Below are 20,499 nucleotides of genomic sequence, written 5' to 3' on the forward strand. Positions count from 1 at the left end.
GCTGTAATAGAGAAGTTGCAGGTGTCTGAAATTTGATGAATTTCGTGTTTGAGTGGAAACTACTGAGTGAACTGAACACGAGGATACCCTTGGTTCATGAATTGAACAATTATTGGAGAAGATATGACTAAATGACCTAATCTACTAAAATACATGCGTTTAAATGGGAAATGCCGCCAGATGACGTCACTGGGCGGTGCATTTTCTCACTTTTAAATATATTTTTATACTGTTTCCCATATCAGAAAAAAATTATAAAAAATACTGGGAAATCAGCTCTTAAGCACTTTCAGATGAAGCAATAAAACATTTTCGTGCAAAGTCTATATTGGCACGGCATCACCAAGCCCAAGCCTAACATAACCTCAATAATTACTGTTCAAGTGTTTAGACAAGCGGTCGGTAAACAAAGAAAAGGCTTCGGAAGTTCGGAATCAGAAATCAGAATGTATTCGGTTCCGTCACAGTCACAAGTTTTGCTTCTGGTCGTTTGTTAGTTGAATAACGAGTTCGAAATTCAAAGTTTAAGTCGTTCTAAGCCAGTCCGTTCTGTTACAAGTTCGTGTTTTTCAAGCGTTGTGCCTCTGATCCTTGAAAAAGTGTCGGCTAATTCATATGAGATACTCAGTGCTCGTTGATCAGTTCGATTGCAGCCATCCACGCACATTCTCATTCCTGTAAGTACTATGAAGAAATATCCATTTTCACAGCATGCAAGTGTTAAATTTCAAGTCGACAGTGTAAGTCGGCAATCACATAACTCGTTCGCGGTGTCTGAAAATCTCCGCTTCTAAGTTATATTTTTAGGAGAGAACAAATTGACATCATTCCTTGAAGTTTTTGCAGAATTTTCTTCGCACAGGGAAGAAAAATCACGGCAGTGTTAAAGAATTGCCGTTGAGTAGTTTTCTGTTACAAAAATAAGGTATGATAAGACGTCTGCGACTTCGCAAACCGAGTTATGTGATTGCCGACTTACACAGTCGAAGTGTGTCATGCTTAAATACGTGTGGGGTAGATGTAGAAGTGAATGAGGGCTGTGTTTGTTTTTTTGATCGATTCCAACCGAGGGCATATGACATAGGTTAAAAGGCGGAGCAAGATTGTTTGTCTATGTCTTATCGTTGCTATGTTGTGCCTATGTCCAGTGGAACTCACAAGAAGCCAAAAGCACCTCTTAAGTTTCCGACAGTATGTCGTCCATTCTATCTTACTTAGGCACGACATAGCCGCCGCTTTGTCATAGCTGACCAATCACACTCTGTCTTTTAACCCACATTATCTATGTCTACCCGACAAACACAAAATTTCTACAATCAGGCTGCTGCTTACCAAGCATCTCAACCTGAACTAGCCTAATGTCCTATGGAGGGAAGCATTGTAAAAACTACAGTTGAGCTGATCCCATGCTCCGCCAACTGTGAGTTTCATACACTGGAGTTTGCCACAAAGCTCCGTGAACCCAAAGTGTTGCTTATGAGAATGAAGAGGGTGAAACTACGTTTCTGTGACATTACAATAGTGGATGAAACTCGGCTGTGATTTAACATGTGTTCTTATGGGAGTACGCATGATGTATAATCCATTTGTGTCGGTATCTTTTCAGGGGTTGATGTGGTTGCAGAATTCATAAGAACCTTTTTGTAAGAAGAAAAAATTTTACTTCGGAAAATGCATTTTATGAAGTCATAATCTGTTGAATACTGAAAACCCCTATTTCTGTATCAGGATTGTAGCAGCTTCCAAGATCTCAAATCACCAAATTGGTAAGTTACTTAATTTCAGTGTCTAGATCTCCATGTCTTCCTCTTAGATTTCATTAGGAGCAAGTTCGGCAAAAAAGAAACCAACTTTATTGCTTTATTTCAGAAACAAATATCTGCCATTTCTTTTCCTATACAAATATGTACCTTTCCAAACACAACCTTCGGATCGAGTTTGGAAAAGAGGGACCAATTCTTGTCAGCTTATTATATTTCAGAAACATTAGTTCTGCATTTTTCCATTTACAAATAACTATTAGGTTGATTCTTTTCTTTGCGCACTACCTTGTATCTTGTTCTTTTCTGCTGAATTTCTTCCCCTTGGAGTCCGCGGAGAAAGAGCCTTGCCCAAAAGTGGTGTTTTTTAGCCCCTTTTTGTATACCCGCATGGGTCATCGGGACAAGGCTCAAATGAAAGCTTATGGTAATGCAAACTTCCATGTGAAGTATCAACTTGAAGTGACCCCTCGTTTAGGCTGTACAGCGTTGCCAATTATCTATTTTTATGCGCTATACTCAAGGAATACTGGATCATCATGGTTCAACAGGCTAGTACACCCGAGTTGGTCAACAGGACAAGGCTCAAACGAAAGCTTATGGTAAGGAAAACTTCCAGGAAAAGTTTCAACTTGAAGTGAAACCTCGTTTAGGCTGTAGAGCGTTGCCAATTTTCCATTTTTATGTGCAAAAATTGAGGAATTCTGGATCACCATACTTCAACAGACTAGTACACCCGAGTTGCTCAACGAGACAAGGCTCAAATGAAAGCTTATGATAAGGCAAACTTCCAGGAAAAGTTTCAACTTGAAGTGAAACCTCGTTTAGGCTGTACAACATTGCCAATTTTCCATTTTTATGTGCTAAAATCAAGGAATTCGGGACTAATAGTCCATGGCATCATAATTAAACAGACTAGTGCATCGGTCCACGAACTAAATACTACCCTGAGATCGAATAGAAGCGCAACCAAAGGCCATCCTGAACGTTTCAGAGCAGTGTTGCTAATTTATTATTAAATTTTTTAAACATAAAATTAGGGTATTTTCGAGATTTTTGGCGGAAAACGTACCTTCATGGGCTATAGCTTTGATGAGTATGGACTCTAGTCTGTTTAATAATGATGCACTGGACTACTAGTCCCGAATTCCTTGATTTTAGCACATAAAAATGGAAAATTGGCAACGCTGTACAGCCTAAACGAGGTTTCACTTCAAGTTGAAACTTTTCCTGGAAGTTTGCCTTATCATTAGCTTTCATTTGAGCCTTGTCTCGTTAACCAACTCGGGTGTACTAGTCTATTGAACTATGGTGATCCAGAATTCCTCAATTTTTGCAAATAAAAATGGAAAATTGGCAACGCTGTACAGCCTAAACGAGGTTTCACTTCAAGTTGAAACTTTGCATGGAAGTTTGCCTCACCATAAGCTTTCGTTTAAGCCTTGTCCTGTTGACCAACTCGGGTGTACTAGCCTGTTGAACGATGATGATTCAGTATTCCTTGAGTATAGCACATAAAAATAGAAAATTGGCAACGCTGTACAGCCTAAACGAGGTTTTATTTCAAGTTGAAACTTTTCCTGGAAGTTTGCCTTATCATACGCTTTCATTTGAGCCTTGTCCCGTTGACCAATTCGGGTGTACTAGTTTGTTGAACCATGATGATCCAGAATTCCTCGATATTACCATCTTGAAAATGGAAATTGGCAACGCTGTGCAGCCTAAACGAGGTTTCACTTCAAGTTGAAACTTTGCATGGAAGTTTGCCTTACCATCAGCTTTCGTTTGAGCCTTGTCCTCTTGACCAACTCGGGTCAACTAGCCTGTTGAACCATGATGATTCAGTATTCATTGAGTATAGCGCATAAAAATGGAAAATTGGCAACGCTGTACAGCCTAAACAAGGGGTCACTTCAAGTTGATACTTTACATGGAAGTTTGCCTTACCAGAAGCTTTCATTTAAGCCCTCTCTCGTTGACCAACTCGGGTTTACAAAAAAAGGGGCTAAACTTGGCGAGGCTCTTTTGACGCAATATTTTCGCTCGTTTCATACCTCATTTTAAAAAATGAATTTAATAAACCCAATCCGAGATTCTGAATCGTTGCAATTTAGGGATACACTTTCACTCAAATTGTGGTAAAAACGGGACAGAGAGTCAAGGATAATGGCGTGCAGTCCTGCCTTTGCGGCGATTTTAGCGGCGCGCCAGCCAGGGAGATCGCACGGGACGGGACCCGAGTAATTGCTGGAGTGTGGCGCGCCTTCAATCCGGCTGGCAGCAACATGCTTACACCCGTGGTCGAATAGTTGTATCGCTGCGCCTGCCGTGAATGAGTTCAAATATCCTTTCCTACACGCGTAAGGAAGCGTATTTAGCTCCGACTGCAACGTTGCAGACCTCAAATAATGTCTTATTTTTAATCATTCTTGTTACGAAAGGCAAATACAGTTTTTCTAAGCAATTTCCGCGGATTTTCATCAGTCTCCGGAAATTTTGACGCAATATTTTCGCTCGTTTCATACCTCATTTTAAAAAAATGAATTTAATAAACCCAATCCGAGATTCTGAATCGGTACAATTCAGGGATACACTTTCACTCAAATTGTGGTAAAAACGGGACAGAGAGTCAAGGATAATGGCGTGCAGTCCTGCCTTTGCGGCGATTTTAGCGGCGCGCCAGCCAGGGAGATCGCACGGGACGGGACCCGAGTAATTGCTGGAGTGTGGCGCGCCTTCAATCCGGCTGGCAGCAACATGCACTAGCAAACCGTGGTCGAATAGTTGTATCGCTGCGCCTGCCGTGAATGAGTTCAAATATCCTTTCCTACACGCGTAAGGAAGCGTATTTAGCTCCGACTGCAACGTTGCAGACCTCAAATAATGTCTTATTTTTAATCATTCTTGTTACGAGAGGCAAATACAGTTTCTCTAAACAATTTCCGCGGATTTTCTTCAGTCTCCGGAAATTTTGACGCAATATTTTCGCTCGTTTCATACCTCATTTTAAAAAAATGAATTTAATAAACCCAATCCGAGATTCTGAATCGTTACAATTCAGGGATACACTTTCACTCAAATTGTGGTAAAAACGGGACAGAGAGTCAAGGATAATGGCGTGCAGTCCTGCCTTTGCGGCGATTTTAGCGGCGCGCCAGCCAGGGAGATCGCACGGGACGGGACCCGAGTAATTGCTGGAGTGTGGCGCGCCTTCAATCCGGCTGGCAGCAACATGCACTAGCAAACCGTGGTCGAATAGTTGTATCGCTGCGCCTGCCGTGAATGAGTTCAAATATCCTTTCCTACACGCGTAAGGAAGCGTATTTAGCTCCGACTGCAACGTTGCAGACCTCAAATAATGTCTTATTTTTAATCATTCTTGTTACGAAAGGCAAATACAGTTTTTCTAAGCAATTTCCGCGGATTTTCATCAGCCTCCGGAAATTTTGACGCAATATTTTCGCTCGTTTCATACCTCATTTTAAAAAAATGAATTTAATAAACCCAATCCGAGATTCTGAATCGTTACAATTCAGGGATACACTTTCACTCAAATTGTGGTAAAAACAGGACAGAGAGTCAAGGATAATGGCGTGCAGTCCTGCCTTTGCGGCGATTTTAGCGGCGCGCCAGCCAGGGAGATTGCACGGGACGGGACCCGAGTAATTGCTGGAGTGTGGCGCGCCTTCAATCCGGCTGGCAGCAACATGCACTAGCAAACCGTGGTCGAATAGTTGTATCGCTGCGCCTGCCGTGAATGAGTTCAAATATCCTTTCCTACACGCGTAAGGAAGCGTATTTAGCTCCGACTGCAACGTCGCAGACCTCAAATAATGTCTTATTTTTAATCATTCTTGTTACGAAAGGCAAATACAGTTTTTCTAAGCAATTTCCGCGGATTTTCATCAGTCTCCGGAAATTTTGACGCAATATTTTCGCTCGTTTCATACCTCATTTTAAAAAAATGAATTTAATAAACCCAATCCGAGATTCTGAATCGTTACAATTCAGGGATACACTTTCACTCAAATTGTGGTAAAAACGGGACAGAGAGTCAAGGATAATGGCGTGCAGTCCTGCCTTTGCGGCGATTTTAGCGGCGCGCCAGCCAGGGAGATCGCACGGGACGGGACCCGAGTAATTGCTGGAGTGTGGCGCGCCTTCAATCCGGCTGGCAGCAACATGCACTAGCAAACCGTGGTCGAATAGTTGTATCGCTGCGCCTGCCGTGAATGAGTTCAAATATCCTTTCCTACACGCGTAAGGAAGCGTATTTAGCTCCGACTGCAACGTCGCAGACCTCAAATAATGTCTTATTTTTAATCATTCTTGTTACGAAAGGCAAATACAGTTTTTCCAATCAATTTCCGCGGAATTTTTCCAGTCGGCGGAAAGAGCCTCGCCAAGTTTAGGCCCTTTCTTTGTATACCCGAGTTGGTCAACGGGACAAGGCGCAAATGAAAGCTTATGGTAAGGCAAACTTCCATGTAAAGTATCAACTTGAAGTGAAACCTCGTTTAGGCTGTACAGTGTTGCCAATTTTCCATTTTTATGTGCAAAAATTGAGGAATTCTGGATCACTATGGTTCAACAGGCTAGTACACCCGAGTTGGTCAAGAGGACAAGGCTCAAACGAAAGCTGATGGTAGGGCAAACTTCCATGCAAAGTTTCAACTTGAAGTGAAACCTCGTTTAGGCTGTACATCGTTGCCAATTTCCATTTTCAAGATGGTAATATCGCGGAATTCTGGATCACCATGGTTCAACAAACTAGTACACCCGAGTTGTGAGTTTTTGGGGTGAGAATATGTGAGTTTTTGGAAAAAGTTAAGTTTCATTTCAGTTAAAAAAAAAAAAAAAAACTAAAATAAAAGAAATAAAGAAACAATCGGAATGTCACCTTAAAAGTTTCTAACTTTGTAAGTGTGCTTCAGGGAAATTCGCAGCAAATCTTAAGAAAAATCATTGCTCCTGTTTTTAAAAGATGTGCATATTTATAATCCCAAATGAGTGCGAAAGTGTCCAACGTGGCAGTCTTGGATTTATAAGCAATTTTTGCGTGTAGCCATTCATATTTGACTTCATGTACGGGAGGTGTTTCTGAGATAACTATTCGACCACAGATGATGCCCACATTGCCGCCAGCTGAATTTGAAGGCGCGTCTTATTATACTGTGACAATAAAATTGCTTAGAGTGTGGCGAAAGCGAAACCACAACCCACCTGGGCATACGTGTTTCAATTTTTGAGATCGGTGGATGATGAACATTTAATCATGCCCATTCATAATGGTCACGGTCTATGTCAGAATCATTTTACCTAAGTTGGGAATGCACACTGAAAAAAAATTCTCGGCGTTTATACCAAGGTCCGTTGGTACCTTTACCATCTCACTTTGTTTACCAATTATTGGTAATTTTACCAAGACAGACTGGTAAGCTTACCTAAAAACCGGTATTTTTACTGCTTTTTTCAGGTAAGAATACCACTTTTATTGGTAATCAATTCCCGGTAACTTTGCCATTTTATCTCGGTAATTCTACCACAGTCGATAAAAAATATTGGCGTTTTTACCGGGGTCCAGTAAAGTTACCGAGAAAGTCAATAATTTTACCGAGATTTCTCGGTAAAATTACCAATAACATAAATGGTAATTTTACCGAGAAAAAACTTGGATCAAATAGAACCCTGAATTCTTGGTAATTTTACCCTTTTTTTAGTAAATACACCGAGATTTTTTTTTAGTGCACTGAACAAGAACGTAACTCTTAAATGTGATCGGTGAATTCAACGTGAACGTGTAAATGAAGTTTCTCTATGAGGCTTTGGCTCGTCATAATATTCGAGAAGTTTTGTGGTATTTATCTTCAACGTGCTTACAACCCTACCGAGAAAGTATGACAGATACCTTAGTAGGTATCTTGATTAAGTTGCTTTTTTCCCTTTTTTTAAAATGGACCACTAGACAAGGTACGAATTTAAGCATTCTGATACATGTTTCTTAACCAGAATTTCACGTAGAACACGACTCGCGCAATGAAAATTACTGAAACCAACTCCTAACGAAGATATTAACGTTTTTATTTCACATTGGTTACGAGGAATTTGAACTGCCCGCTCACAAGAAACTCAAAGCTCTGCGTGAGTCAAATCGCGCACTACAACGGTTTCGGCAATCTTCTCTATCGAGCAATGTTCATTTCCCATCATGTGTTGTTCAAACTATAAGCTATTTGCTATAGCTAAGCCAAAGCGTCAAGATTGAGGTTGCCAGATTTTTATATCGCAGAGATTGTCATGATACACGTTTAGCGCGCGATGTGATTCACGTAGAGCATTGAGTTTTCATGAGCGGGTGGTTTGAATTCACATATCAAGAATCATTAAATATCTTTGTAAGGAGTTGATTTCAATACTTTCCGTTGTGCGTATCGTGTTTTACGTGAAATTTTGGTTAAGAAACATGTATGAGAATGCTGACATTCGTACCTTGTCTAGTGGTCCATTTAATTTTAATGCTCGAGGTATAAAGTGAGAGTAAAAATAACCAACATTGTGTACGTTCCTTGGGCTGCCGAAACTGAGATACGCTCAGATTCGCCACGAAACGTAGATTATACTGCTGTCAAAAATAATATGGCCAAAAATAATATGGGCCTAGAATTATATATTAAATAATATATAATTCTAAAATGCTCTGTATTGAAACTGTGTCTCGGTTAACATAACTTCGGACTAGGTCGTCCTCTTTGTCTATCAATTTCAATGATCAGTCCACTGCCTTTCTAAGAACCGATTGATCCGGATTAATATGACCAGTCATCATTTAAAAGGGAAGAGAATGTTGCCAATTTGCATGAATCACTGCTGGAGGTGATTGCACCGGTGAGGTTTATGGTTTTCGTAGTTTGTTTTCGTTTCGCTAATTCGATATAGGTACTAGAACAACGTCCTCAGGGTATCCGGCATCTAGCGACCGGGAAAGTCAGCACACTGGGAAAAAAAACACATTGGATCTAGAGTCCAGACTCTTTCGACAAGAAAAAATACTCTTGATTCAATCAGATTTAAGCTTAAATCAAGAACCAAGCCTCTTAATTTGAGCGCATTTCCTTTTGATTTAAGCCTAAATCTGATTGAATCAAGAGTCCTTTTTGTTGTCACTGTTTTCAAGAGTCAGGGCTCTAGATCCAATGTGTTTTTTTTCCAGTGCAGGCTGATTATTGAAATTCACACGCAAAGCTATCAATTTAAGCCTCAGCTGATCCAGAAAGAAGGAATTAACACAAACTAACATGTGTTTTGGACTCGCAAAAACTAACTATTAAGGTCAGAAACTGGCAGGAAAAGGCGTCATTGTACTTAAAACTACTGCTGCCATTGGCTCTTTAGCGGAATTATGCCCTTTACGGCCTTTTCAACCGAAAGAATGTCAATTTTTGCTTAGGGTTTTGTCTTACGTCTCGTTTTTACACGGGAAGAACGGACTGCTGTCATGGCAGCATCGGTCTTTTCGTCCTAATTAAATTAGACAAATTTTGAAAGAAACTCGATTTCGAAAATTTGAGAGTTGTCACGGCGCACAGTGGATCGAGTCAATTCGAGAGGTCGGACTTGAAATTTTTGACAAAAACTGCACATTTTTACGTTCATTTCGCCACATTTCAAACTTTAAGAGGTGTCTCTTGTACAATATTTCACGAGAAAACCAATAGAACCACTTTTAGAACTTTTAAGTTTTGTGTAAACGGAATTATAAGCGTATAAAGTATCCAAATTTTGTCCGACCTCTCCTATTGACTCGATCCACTGTGCGGCAGGACGGGTTCGCACAGCAGGTATTGGCGCTGAGCTCCGTTGAGCGATCGATTTTTACGAAACTCTGTATCAGAGAGCTCTTTTTGACGCGAACTATATTTAGCACGGTAAAGGAACTTCTCGGTATAAACAATTGAGACTTTTATCATTCGTCCAAAATAAAGCTGAATACTCGATTTCAATCCGGGAAGTCATCAGCTACTCATAACACTAATATGTGAGAATTGGCCATGATTTTGCATTCAACGTATGCGCAGCTAAACAGCACTCAAAGTCAACACATCAAGACGCCACTCTCCGCAGGTAGCGGTCGGACCAACATAAAACGCCTCCAATTGCGTGCGATACTGTGCAACACGCCAAAGTCGAAGTATTTGTATTCTTGAGTTGGAACCGAACTCGAGTGAATTGCGCCACCAACTAAAGCGTGTCAACCGGTTAACTGCTTTATCTCAATCTACGTCACATGCTTTATGCTCCTTTTTGCTCGTGGCAATCTAAGCCCCAATTTATCCAGAAAGAAAGAATGAACATCATTAATGTTGCTAACGAATATCGTTATCCGATACATTGCAAACTTCCACCCCGCGGGTACCCGTATCCAATGGCGTGGCGTGAATGATCGAGTATCAATGTTTTCCTATCCGAAGCTATAGTGAAAAATCTACTATGAAGGTGTTCGTCGCGAACACCCTGTACATAGATCCTTTTCCATAAGTGGCAGATCAATCGACGTATCGCAAATAGTATCTCTCCGTCTTTCAATGCCTCTATGGTTTACCTCCAATCGTAACCGGTCGTCCAAAGCATTGCTTACAAGTCTTGAAATTTATTCTGTTCAGGATTTTGAATGGAGAATGCCGAAGCTAAAAGTCCAACTGGAAGAGCACTCTGCACTCAGCACACCCGAGGACTACAATCCAGTGATTCCACCGAACGATAAAAGTGCGAAGGACCCCCTGGGAGACGTCTCGAGGATTGATTGCACGAGCCCTTCAATGCAGGCCCCACCTGACGCGTGCACCAGCCCGGAGTGGAGCGTTATGCCTGGCAACCCGTCTTCCCCGTCCGGAGGAAGTCACCCTCAAGATTCCAACAATACCCGACTTGCATCAGTAGAAGAGACCCAAGACACCTCGCCCTCGTCCATCTTGGATTCGCCCTCCGCTCTTCCCCCCAAAATTGAATGCGAGGATGAAAAAGATTATGCAAGTTGGACTAACCAGCTGCACACAAGCATTGAAATTAAGAGTGAACCCACTCCCCAGACGGATGAGTCAGAACTCAGGTTGGGACGAGGAGGAGAAGAACACGATTTGGAGAATGATATTCGTGATTTTGTCCCGATTACAGCGCGAGTGAAAAGAGAGGACATGAGCTCTCCACTTCCCGACCATTCTCATGAAAGTTGGATTGACCTGTCAGATACGAATATCGAAATCAAGAGTGAACCCCCTACCCAAACAAACGCGTCGGAATCCGAGTTCGTCGAACATATTCGAACGCACGCTAGTGAGAACCCATTCACTTGCGGCGAGTGTTCGAGCCTTTTTTCTTCTGAAAGCGCTTTAACTACACACATGCAAACGCACGATGGCGAGATACCATTCAATTACAGTCATTGCTCCTCCTCATCCAGTATTGAAGATAATTTAAAGAAACACATGCGAACGCATACTGATAATGAGAAGCTATTTAGTTGCAATCATTGCTCCATCTCTTTCAGTAGTAAAGGCGGATTAAAGATGCACATCCGGACGCACACTGGTGAGAAGCCATTCAGTTGCAGTCATTGCACGGCATGCTTTTCTCACAAAAAGTCTTTAACGGCACATGTTCGCACGCATACTGGTGAGAAACCATTCAGTTGCAATCCTTGCTCCTCTTCGTTCAGTAGAAAAGACTATTTAAAGATGCACATGCGAACGCACACTGGTGAGAAACCATTCCGTTGCAATCATTGCTCCTCTTCTTTCAGTGGTAAAGACTGTTTAAAGATGCACTTGCGAACGCACACTGGTGAGAAACCATTCAGTTGCAATCGTTGCTCCTCCTCTTTCAGTATTGAAAACGATTTAAAGAAGCACATGCGAACGCACACTGGTGAGAAGCCATTCAGTTGCAGTCATTGCACGGCATGCTTTTCTCACAAAAAGTCTTTAACGGAACATGTTCGCACGCATACTGGTGAGAAACCATTCAGTTGCAATCATTGCTCCTCCTCTTTCAGTATTAAAAACAATTTAAAGATGCACATGCGAACGCACACTGGTGTAAAACCATTCAGTTGCAATCATTGCTCCTCCTCTTTCAGTATTAAAAACAATTTAAAGAAGCACATGCGAATGCACACTGGTGAGAAGCTATTCAGTTGCAGTCACTGCACGGCATGCTTTGCTCAAAAACATACTTTAACGAAACATGTTCGCACGCATACTGGTGAGAAACCATTCAGTTGCAATCATTGCTCCTCCTCTTTCAGTATTAAAAGCAATTTAAAGATACACATGCGAACGCACACTGGTGAGAAACCATTCAGTTGCAGTCATTGCACAGCATGCTTTTCTCACAAAAATTCTTTAACGGAACATGTTCGCACGCATACCGGTGAGAAACCATTCAGTTGCAGTCATTGCACGGCATGCTTTGCTCAAAAACATACTTTAACGGCACATGTTCGCACACATACTGGTGAGAAACCATTCAGTTGTAGTCATTGCACGGCATGCTTTGCTCAAAAACATACTTTAACGGAACATGTTCGCACGCACACTGGTGAGAAACCATTCAGTTGCAGTCATTGCACGGCATGCTTTTCTCACAAAATGTCTTTAACGGCACATGTTCGCACACATACTGGTGAGAAACCATTCAGTTGCAATCATTGCACGGCATGCTTTTCTCACAAACAGTCTTTAACGGAACATGTTCACACGCACACTGGTGAGAAACCATTCAGTTGCAGTCATTGCACGGCATGCTTTTCTCACAAAAAGTCTTTAACGGCACATGTTCGCACACATACTGGTGAGAAACCATTCAGTTGCAGTCATTGCACGGCATGCTTTGCTCACAAACATACTTTAACGGAACATGTTCGCACGCACACTGGTGAGAAACCATTCAGTTGCAATCAGTGCTCCTCTTCTTTCAGCAGAAAAGACTATTTAAAGATGCACATGCGAACGCACACTGGTGAGAAACCATTCAGTTGCAACCATTGCTCCTCCTCTTTCAGTAGTAAAAACAATTTAAAGAAGCACATGCGAACGCACACTGGTGAGAAGCCATTCAGTTGCAGTCATTGCACGGCATGCTTTTCTCACAAAAAGTCTTTAACGGAACATGTTCGCACGCATACCGGTGAGAAACCATTCAGTTGCAGTCATTGCACGGCATGCTTTGCTCACAAAAAGTCTTTAACGGACCATGTTCGCACGCACACTGGTGCGAAACCATTCAGTTGCAGTCATTGCACGGCATGCTTTTCTCACAAAGAGTCTTTAACGGCACATGTTCGCACACATACTGGTGAGAAACCATTCAGTTGCAGTCATTGCACGGCATGCTTTGCTCACAAAAAGTCTTTAACGGACCATGTTCGCACGCACACTGGTGCGAAACCATTCAGTTGCAGTCATTGCACGGCATGCTTTTCTCACAAAGAGTCTTTAACGGCACATGTTCGCACACATACTGGTGAGAAACCATTCAGTTGCAGTCATTGCACGGCATGCTTTGCTCACAAACATACTTTAACGGAACATGTTCGCACGCACACTGGTGAGAAACCATTCAGTTGCAGTCATTGCACGGCATGCTTTTCTCACAGAAAGTCTTTAACGGCACATGTTCGCACACATACTGGTGAGAAACCATTCAGTTGCAGTCATTGCACGGCCTGCTTTGCTCAAAAACGAACTTTAACGGAACATGTTCGCACGCACACTGGTGAGAAACCATTCAGTTGCAGTCATTGCACGGCATGCTTTTCTCACAAAAAGTCTTTAACGGCACATGTTCGCACACATACTGGTGAGAAACCATTCAGTTGCAATCATTGCACGGCATGCTTTTCTCACAAAAAGTTTTTAACGGCACATGTTCGCACACATACTGGTGAGAAACCATTCAGTTGCAATCAGTGCTCTTCTTCTTTCAGCCGAAAAGACTATTTAAAGATGCACATGCGAACGCACACTGGTGAGAAACCATTCAGTTGCAGTTATTGCTCCTCCTCTTTCCTTATGAAAATTCATTTAAAGATGCACATGCGAACGCATACTGGTGAGAAACCATTCAGTTGCAGTCACTGCACGGCATGCTTTGCTCAAAAACATACTTTAACGAAACATGTTCGCACGCATACTGGTGAGTAACCATTTAGTACAATCATTGCTCCTCCTCTTTCCGTGTGAAAATTCATTTAAAGAGGCACATGCGAACGCATACTGGTGAGAAACCATTCAGTTGCAGTCATTGCACGGCATGCTTTGCTCAAAAACACACTTTAACGGAACATGTTCGCACGCATACTGGTGAGAAACCATTCAGTTGCAGTCATTGCTCCGCTTCTTTTAGTAGGAAAGGCACTTTAAAGGTGCACATGCGAACGCACACTGGTGAGAAACCATTCAGTTGCAGTCATTGCAAGGCATGCTTTTCTAATACAAGTTATTTATCAAAGCACATCCGGACGCATATTGGTGAGAAATTATTCATTTACAATCATTGCTCCTCCTCTTTCAGTAGTTAAGACAATTTAAAGATGCACATGCGAACGAACACTGGTGAGAAACCATTCAGTTGCAGTCATTGCAAGGCATGCTTTTCTAATACAAGTAATTTATCAAAGCACATCCGGACGCATATTGGTGAGAAATTATTCATTTACAATCATTGCTCCTCCTCTTTCAGTAGTTAAGACAATTTAAAGATGCACATGCGAACGAACACTGGTGAGAAACCATTCAGTTGCAGTCATTGCAAGGCATGCTTTTCTAATACAAGTAATTTATCAAAGCACATCCGGACGCATATTGGTGAGAAATTATTCATTTACAATCATTGCTCCTCCTCTTTCAGTAGTTAAGACAATTTAAAGATGCACATGCGAACGAACACTGGTGAGAAACCATTCAGTTGCAGTCATTGCAAGGCATGCTTTTCTAATACAAGTAATTTATCAAAGCTTATCCGGACGCATACTTGTGAGAAACCATTCATTTACAATCATTGCTCCTCCTCTTTCAGTAGTTAAGACAATTTAAAGATGCACATGCGAACGCACACTGGCGAGAAACCATTCAGTTGCAGTCATTGTTCGGCTTACTTCTCTAAAAAAATCACTTTCAAGAGACATTTTCGAATGCATTCTGGCGAAAAACCCTAGAGTTTTAGTCACTCATCTCCTTTTCGGCTACAAAGGCATTTAACGGAGCGTACTGCGATCAGAGACCAGAGACCCTCCACTGATCTCTTGGCGACAGGTGGAAGCTTTTACTTTCGGGGATTCAACAATTCTAGGTACATGGATAATGATAATGGAGCAACAGTCATCACCCTAATAGCGGCTGTTGACTTGCCGACAAGGTGGATGATAAGCTTCTGGTGACGTCATGAGGCAAAGACGTTTCCCAAACTTCGGCCATTTTAGGCTTGTTTGCAAAACGGAAATGCCAACGCGTTGTTCAACATTAACCATGTAGGTATTAGCTAACATTAGAATACGGAAGTCTCGAAAGTAAAAGTTTCCACCATGACCAAGATACTAGTGGAGGGTCTCTCGTCTCTGATTGCGGTAAACCATTCATTCCCAGTGCTCTGCATTTTTGTCCAGAAAAAGTCGTTTAAATGAACGCATACGACACACATCGATCGAGGACCTTTCAGTCGCAGGCATCGCTCGGCTTCGTTTTCTGAAAAAAGTTCTCCATGGATACATATTCGATCGCACTCTGGAGAAACCCCGTAATTGTTATTATCAAACTAGAAGTTGAGACTATACAGATGACGTTATTTTTATTTTTTCCATTCAAGCACTTTTATTTGTCATGGAGTTCATTTCCACCGTTACCATTCGTCGTGTGACTCCGACTTTCTCGTCAAATATAGAGAAAACTTGTAGCGCAGTGCTCTGATTCCTGTCTCAGCTAGAGGCCCAAGACTTATTGATTATGAGAGCTTGTTTCTATTTTTGCTTTTTTCCGACGTTATTTTCTCTTCATCATAATTTGTAAGTGAATATACCTATTGCAGATATTTCCATTTGAATGTTCGAATATTTCTATATGAGCGCTGTGAAATCTCCCGTTATTTGATCAACTTTATAATTAATCTTCGCTCTGAAACTCCGGAATATTGAAGAAAATCCGAAATTCGTATTATTTTTGTTAAAATAGTTTGGTAATGAGCATGAGATTTCCCTATCGTAATTGGTAAGGCAATGTCTTATATTTGTAATGCATTTTGCAATCAGGAATTACAACGTTTGGCTCATCCGTGATAACACTGACGTGCATAGGGAAACCAATGGCACATAAATTGGACCGAGTTTAACAGAAAGGAACCAAGCCACACCAGCTATTGCCGAGTTTAACTGGGCCATTAAATTTTTTACGAGAGAACGGTTGTTCGGATTTCTTTGAAAATTTTAAGGACTTTGCTTCGCACCATGGAGAATTTTCACTGAAATTTGCACGGAAATCCGCACAACCGTTTTCATGTAAAAAATTGAATTGCCCAATTAAATTGGCAATAGGTGATGTGGCTTGGTTCCTTTCTGTTTAACGCGGTCCAATTGTTTCTAAACTGAGCCAGAAATTTTAGTTCTTAATTGCAAAATGTAGTCCAAATGTCCCAAGAAATAATGGCGTATGAGCCTCTAGAAGTTGCCAGATCACCTTTGATGACAAATGAATTTTTAAGAAATGCTATGAATATTTTTTCTCGAATTTTGTCCTTCGCACACAAGTGTTTCTACTGAGGAGCAAAAAATTGTAGTTTTGAAAAGCGAAATTTAGTCCACTTAAGGTAGTTTCGGAATGCAGAGTGCGAAAAATGCCTCAAAGATCCTGAAATATAGTTCAACATAATTGCATGATGGTGGCTCATTTAACCCGACTATAGTTATTAATAAAGAGGAAAATATGAGTGTTACATGTTTTTAAAAAAATGTTTTATTATGATTACTAACATTATAATTATTGTTTGGTTCGTTGTGATTATTTATCACAATTATGTGCTGTCATTTTTAGTCGCTCTACATCATCTCTGTTCCTAATGTGAACCTCATTTAGTTTCGATTGCAACTCAGGGAGGCGTAAGGCACTTTAACATTGAATTCTAACATTCGAAGGGCTATGTAGTTTCATTAAAAGAGCGATTCTCTGTAACGCCTTTTGTGAAATTTTTTCCCACAAGCATAAGGGATTGTACTTTAAGGAAAAAGTAGCGATGACTATCGCTAAATATCAGTATTTTATCGGTTCGAAATTATTGTAAGGCTAGGTAATGTTACAGGAACACAGGACCCAAAGGCATATGTACACAACAATTTTTGTTTTTCTTGACATTTACCGGTGCGTTTAACTCAAAAGAAAATACATCCAGTGGCGTGGCGTGCCTAGCGATGTATCGATTGATCTGCCACTTAAACCTATGTAAAAGGATTGATGAACAGGATGTTCGCAACGAAAATCTTAATAACCGATTCTTTACCACAGCTTCAAATGGGAAAATATCGACAATCGATCATTCACGCCTCACCAGTGAATACATCGTTCATGAAATGAGCCCTATCATGCATGTATTCTTGTGGATCTCAGGGCTTATTTGAGAATTGATATAAAATTCCTTTTGATTTAAATAACCCAATGGGTTATAGTTTGTTTCACTGGTCACAGCATTGTGTTTTGATGCTTCGTTCTTGCAGATTAGCTAAAAGTATTACGATTTGTCAAACAGCAACTTTCTACGTTCAATATCAACTGAGATATCGTATTTTAAAAATTCGGGGCTTGGACGTCATCCACCGCGGTAGTGACATCCTTGGTTTCCCCCGTCCTGCTTTCATCAGTCAAAGAGACACAAATGGACTGCATTTTGCAATTTGGACTTATAAATTCCGGCCCGGTTTAAAAACAACGTATGTGCCATTAGTATTTCCCTATGCACATAAGTGTTTTTTCGGATGAGGCAGATTTTATAGGTCCAAATTGCAAAATGCAGTCCAAATTTGCAAAGCAAGGTGGAAGAAACCAAGGACGTCACTATCGGGGTGGATGGCGCCAGAAACTCGACGTTTCAATAGGCGATATCTCGGTTCGTGTTAAACGTAGAAAGTTGCTGTTCGGGCCGATATTACTATTTTCAGCTAATCTAGAAAAATCAAGCGCGAAAACACGATTCTTTGACCAGCGCAACTGACTCATTTTGAGAGTACTCCGTTAGAAATAGCCAGAAGCGTCCAATCCTATTTACTGCCCAGCTAAAGGAGGTAAATTGGCTCGCATTTAGCGAAAAGGAATCAGCGCGATTACAGTGTCGTAAAAATGTTGCTGCTTCGTATTTATCTAAGAAATCTCCCAGAAAACCACATAGTGTTGGCTTCTCACCAAGAGATTATTAATATTGAAGGAGATTTATTGTGTAAATTTTAATACTGAACATGTATTGTGTATGCGTGGTTTTAAAACAAAAATAAAAGTTGCACGGTTTTAATCGCGCTGGTTCCTTTTTGCCAAATGCGATCCATTTCACGAAAGGGCCTAAATCTCATGTATGAAGTCAGGGTAAGTTTTGTCAAAATTGTTTGGCTCTTCTCCCTGCGAATTTTTAGACTTCGTCTTTTGAATAAATCACGCAATTTTCTGGGTCGTTTAAGAAGTAGCTTCGTAACAGATCTTTTGTCTCTAATGCGAGAAGAATAATATAAATATACCCATTATTTGCCAGAACTCTGGTGAAAACCCATTGCTTTCCTGTCGTTCCTGTATTTTCACATCTTTCTGTACGAACGTGTGTTAATTATGTACCTCTAATAAAGTTGTGGATAAAAAAGTTCGTTACAATTTATGACATGTCTCCGGCAGCGGCGTGGCGTGAATTGCGATGTATCGATCGTTATGCCATTTAAACCTATGGAAAAGGATCGATAAACAGGGTGTTCACAGCGAACACCAATAATCGATTCTTTACCATAGGTTTAAATGGCATAACAATCGATTTATCGCAATTCACGCCACGCCACTGGTCTCCGGCAATACAGCAATTTAGATTTTACACTCATTCATCCTAGTCGAGAAGGAGCGGGAGCCTCTATGGTCCCGTATCCTGATAGCCCAATAAGCGGCGAGGAGCGAACGATCGATTTTCGATTTTTCCCCATTTGAAGCTATGGTAAAGAATCGATTAATCGTTAAAGTTTTCGTTGCGATCATCCTCTTCATCGATATTTTTCCTTGGGTTTAAATGGCAGATCAATCGACGTATCGCTAAGCACGCCACGCCACTATACCCGATGGCGATGTCGTTAACCTATTTCGATATGATTTTCTGTATGAAACTGTCAGTCTTTTCGGGAGCCCTATTTCTGATTACAATTTCGCACTGAATTCACGGTCAGAAACCTTTACGTTGCTGTAATGTCTGAACTTTTCACATCTTCTGTATAATTATTCTCAGCCACGCACTTGTAATATTTGTACAATTTAGAAAAAGTAAGGGGGAAAATGTTTGTTGCAATGCGTCCGGCTACAAGACTTCGCTGTCACTCCTATATTTTTTACATCTTCTGTTCAAATATTTCGCAATTACATACTTCTAATAAAATTTTGGGGAAAATTGTTTGTTGTTGTTATACATGACATGCGTCCACCCACGCTTACAGCGACTTAATTGTTTACTGGTTCTCAGTTAAGAGGGTCGAGTCAGTACCCGATGAAATGACAATATGGTTATCCTTTCTAAAGTCAATTTTACTCTGCTAAGTTCTGTGTGATTTTTTTAAAGTTTTTTAGAGATTACCTTTTTCGATAACTATTTTCTTGAATATTTGAAGCATGCCATTAAAATTAATATTTACTTTCACAAATTGAGAGATATGTCCATGACAGTCTTGAATGAATTGTAAATGTATATGATCTGTTATGAACCTCCGTGCTTAATATCTCAAAAAATTTTAAATCAATATTTCAAGTAATACTTTTGTGAAGGCGTGGCTTGAATCAGTTGAGTCAGGAGCCAACCCAGTTTTACAACTTTACAAGAAAACTTAAATGGCCGCCGTTATCTGGCTCAGTGCTTTGAATAATACAACCAACTCACGTACTTCTATACTCATTCATCCGATACTGGAGAAGTAGGCCAAAAAAGATGGCAGATGAACGGGGTTGGTGTTGTTGTTTGTTTTTAATTCAGAAACAACTGCGACTCCTGATGGCAGTTTTTTTTATTTTGTGCGAAGTTGCGAAACCGAGGTGACTCATTCGCAAAACTTCGTATGTCCTTGTGGCAGTATGCTTTTTGAAGCGTGAAACTCAAAAATATGCAATTTTTAACGTTGGACCATTACTTTCACTTTTTCCGTCCCATTCTATATTTTTGGGAGCGAAATATTGCTTTGCTAACGAGAATTGGACGTATTTCTGTCAAACGGAACTATGTGCATCATGACGTGAGCCGTGTTATGCATGTATTCTTATGGGTCTGAAGGCTCATGTCTTAAGGCGCATAGTTCCATTTGACAGAAATACGTCCAATTGCCGTTGAGGAGAGTCCGCGCAAGTCGTCGTTCCTCTGACGTAAGGGCGTATCTCTACTTCCATTTGAGCCGCGAATAGCATAGAGTTTTACGGGCAGCACGGCTCACGTAGAAATTGAGATACGCCCTCACGTCAGCGGACTGATTATTGAAATTGAT

General features: G+C 40.9%; 2 protein-coding genes across 2 annotated transcripts in view; both read left to right on the forward strand.

The window, feature by feature from the left end:
• LOC109041752 (uncharacterized) lies at positions 1–19,426 on the forward strand. The gene is given in 5 exon segments (XM_072303593.1): positions 1–677; positions 1,607–1,766; positions 10,421–13,957; positions 13,960–14,326; positions 14,504–19,426. Coding segments are annotated over 3 exon segments (4,056 nt in total). The 5' UTR covers positions 1–677; positions 1,607–1,766; positions 10,421–10,435; the 3' UTR covers positions 14,671–19,426.
• Positions 14,683–20,499, forward strand: part of LOC109038351 (uncharacterized) — a 15,944-nt gene continuing 10,127 nt past the window's right edge. Inside the window, exon 1 of the mRNA XM_072303594.1 lies at positions 14,683–14,755. Within this exon, the coding sequence (XP_072159695.1) occupies positions 14,683–14,755 (73 nt within the window). The remainder of the gene's footprint in view (positions 14,756–20,499) is intronic.

This window comes from Bemisia tabaci, chromosome 8, assembly GCF_918797505.1.
Source record: "Bemisia tabaci chromosome 8, PGI_BMITA_v3".
Classification (NCBI taxonomy): Eukaryota; Metazoa; Arthropoda; class Insecta; order Hemiptera; family Aleyrodidae; genus Bemisia; species Bemisia tabaci.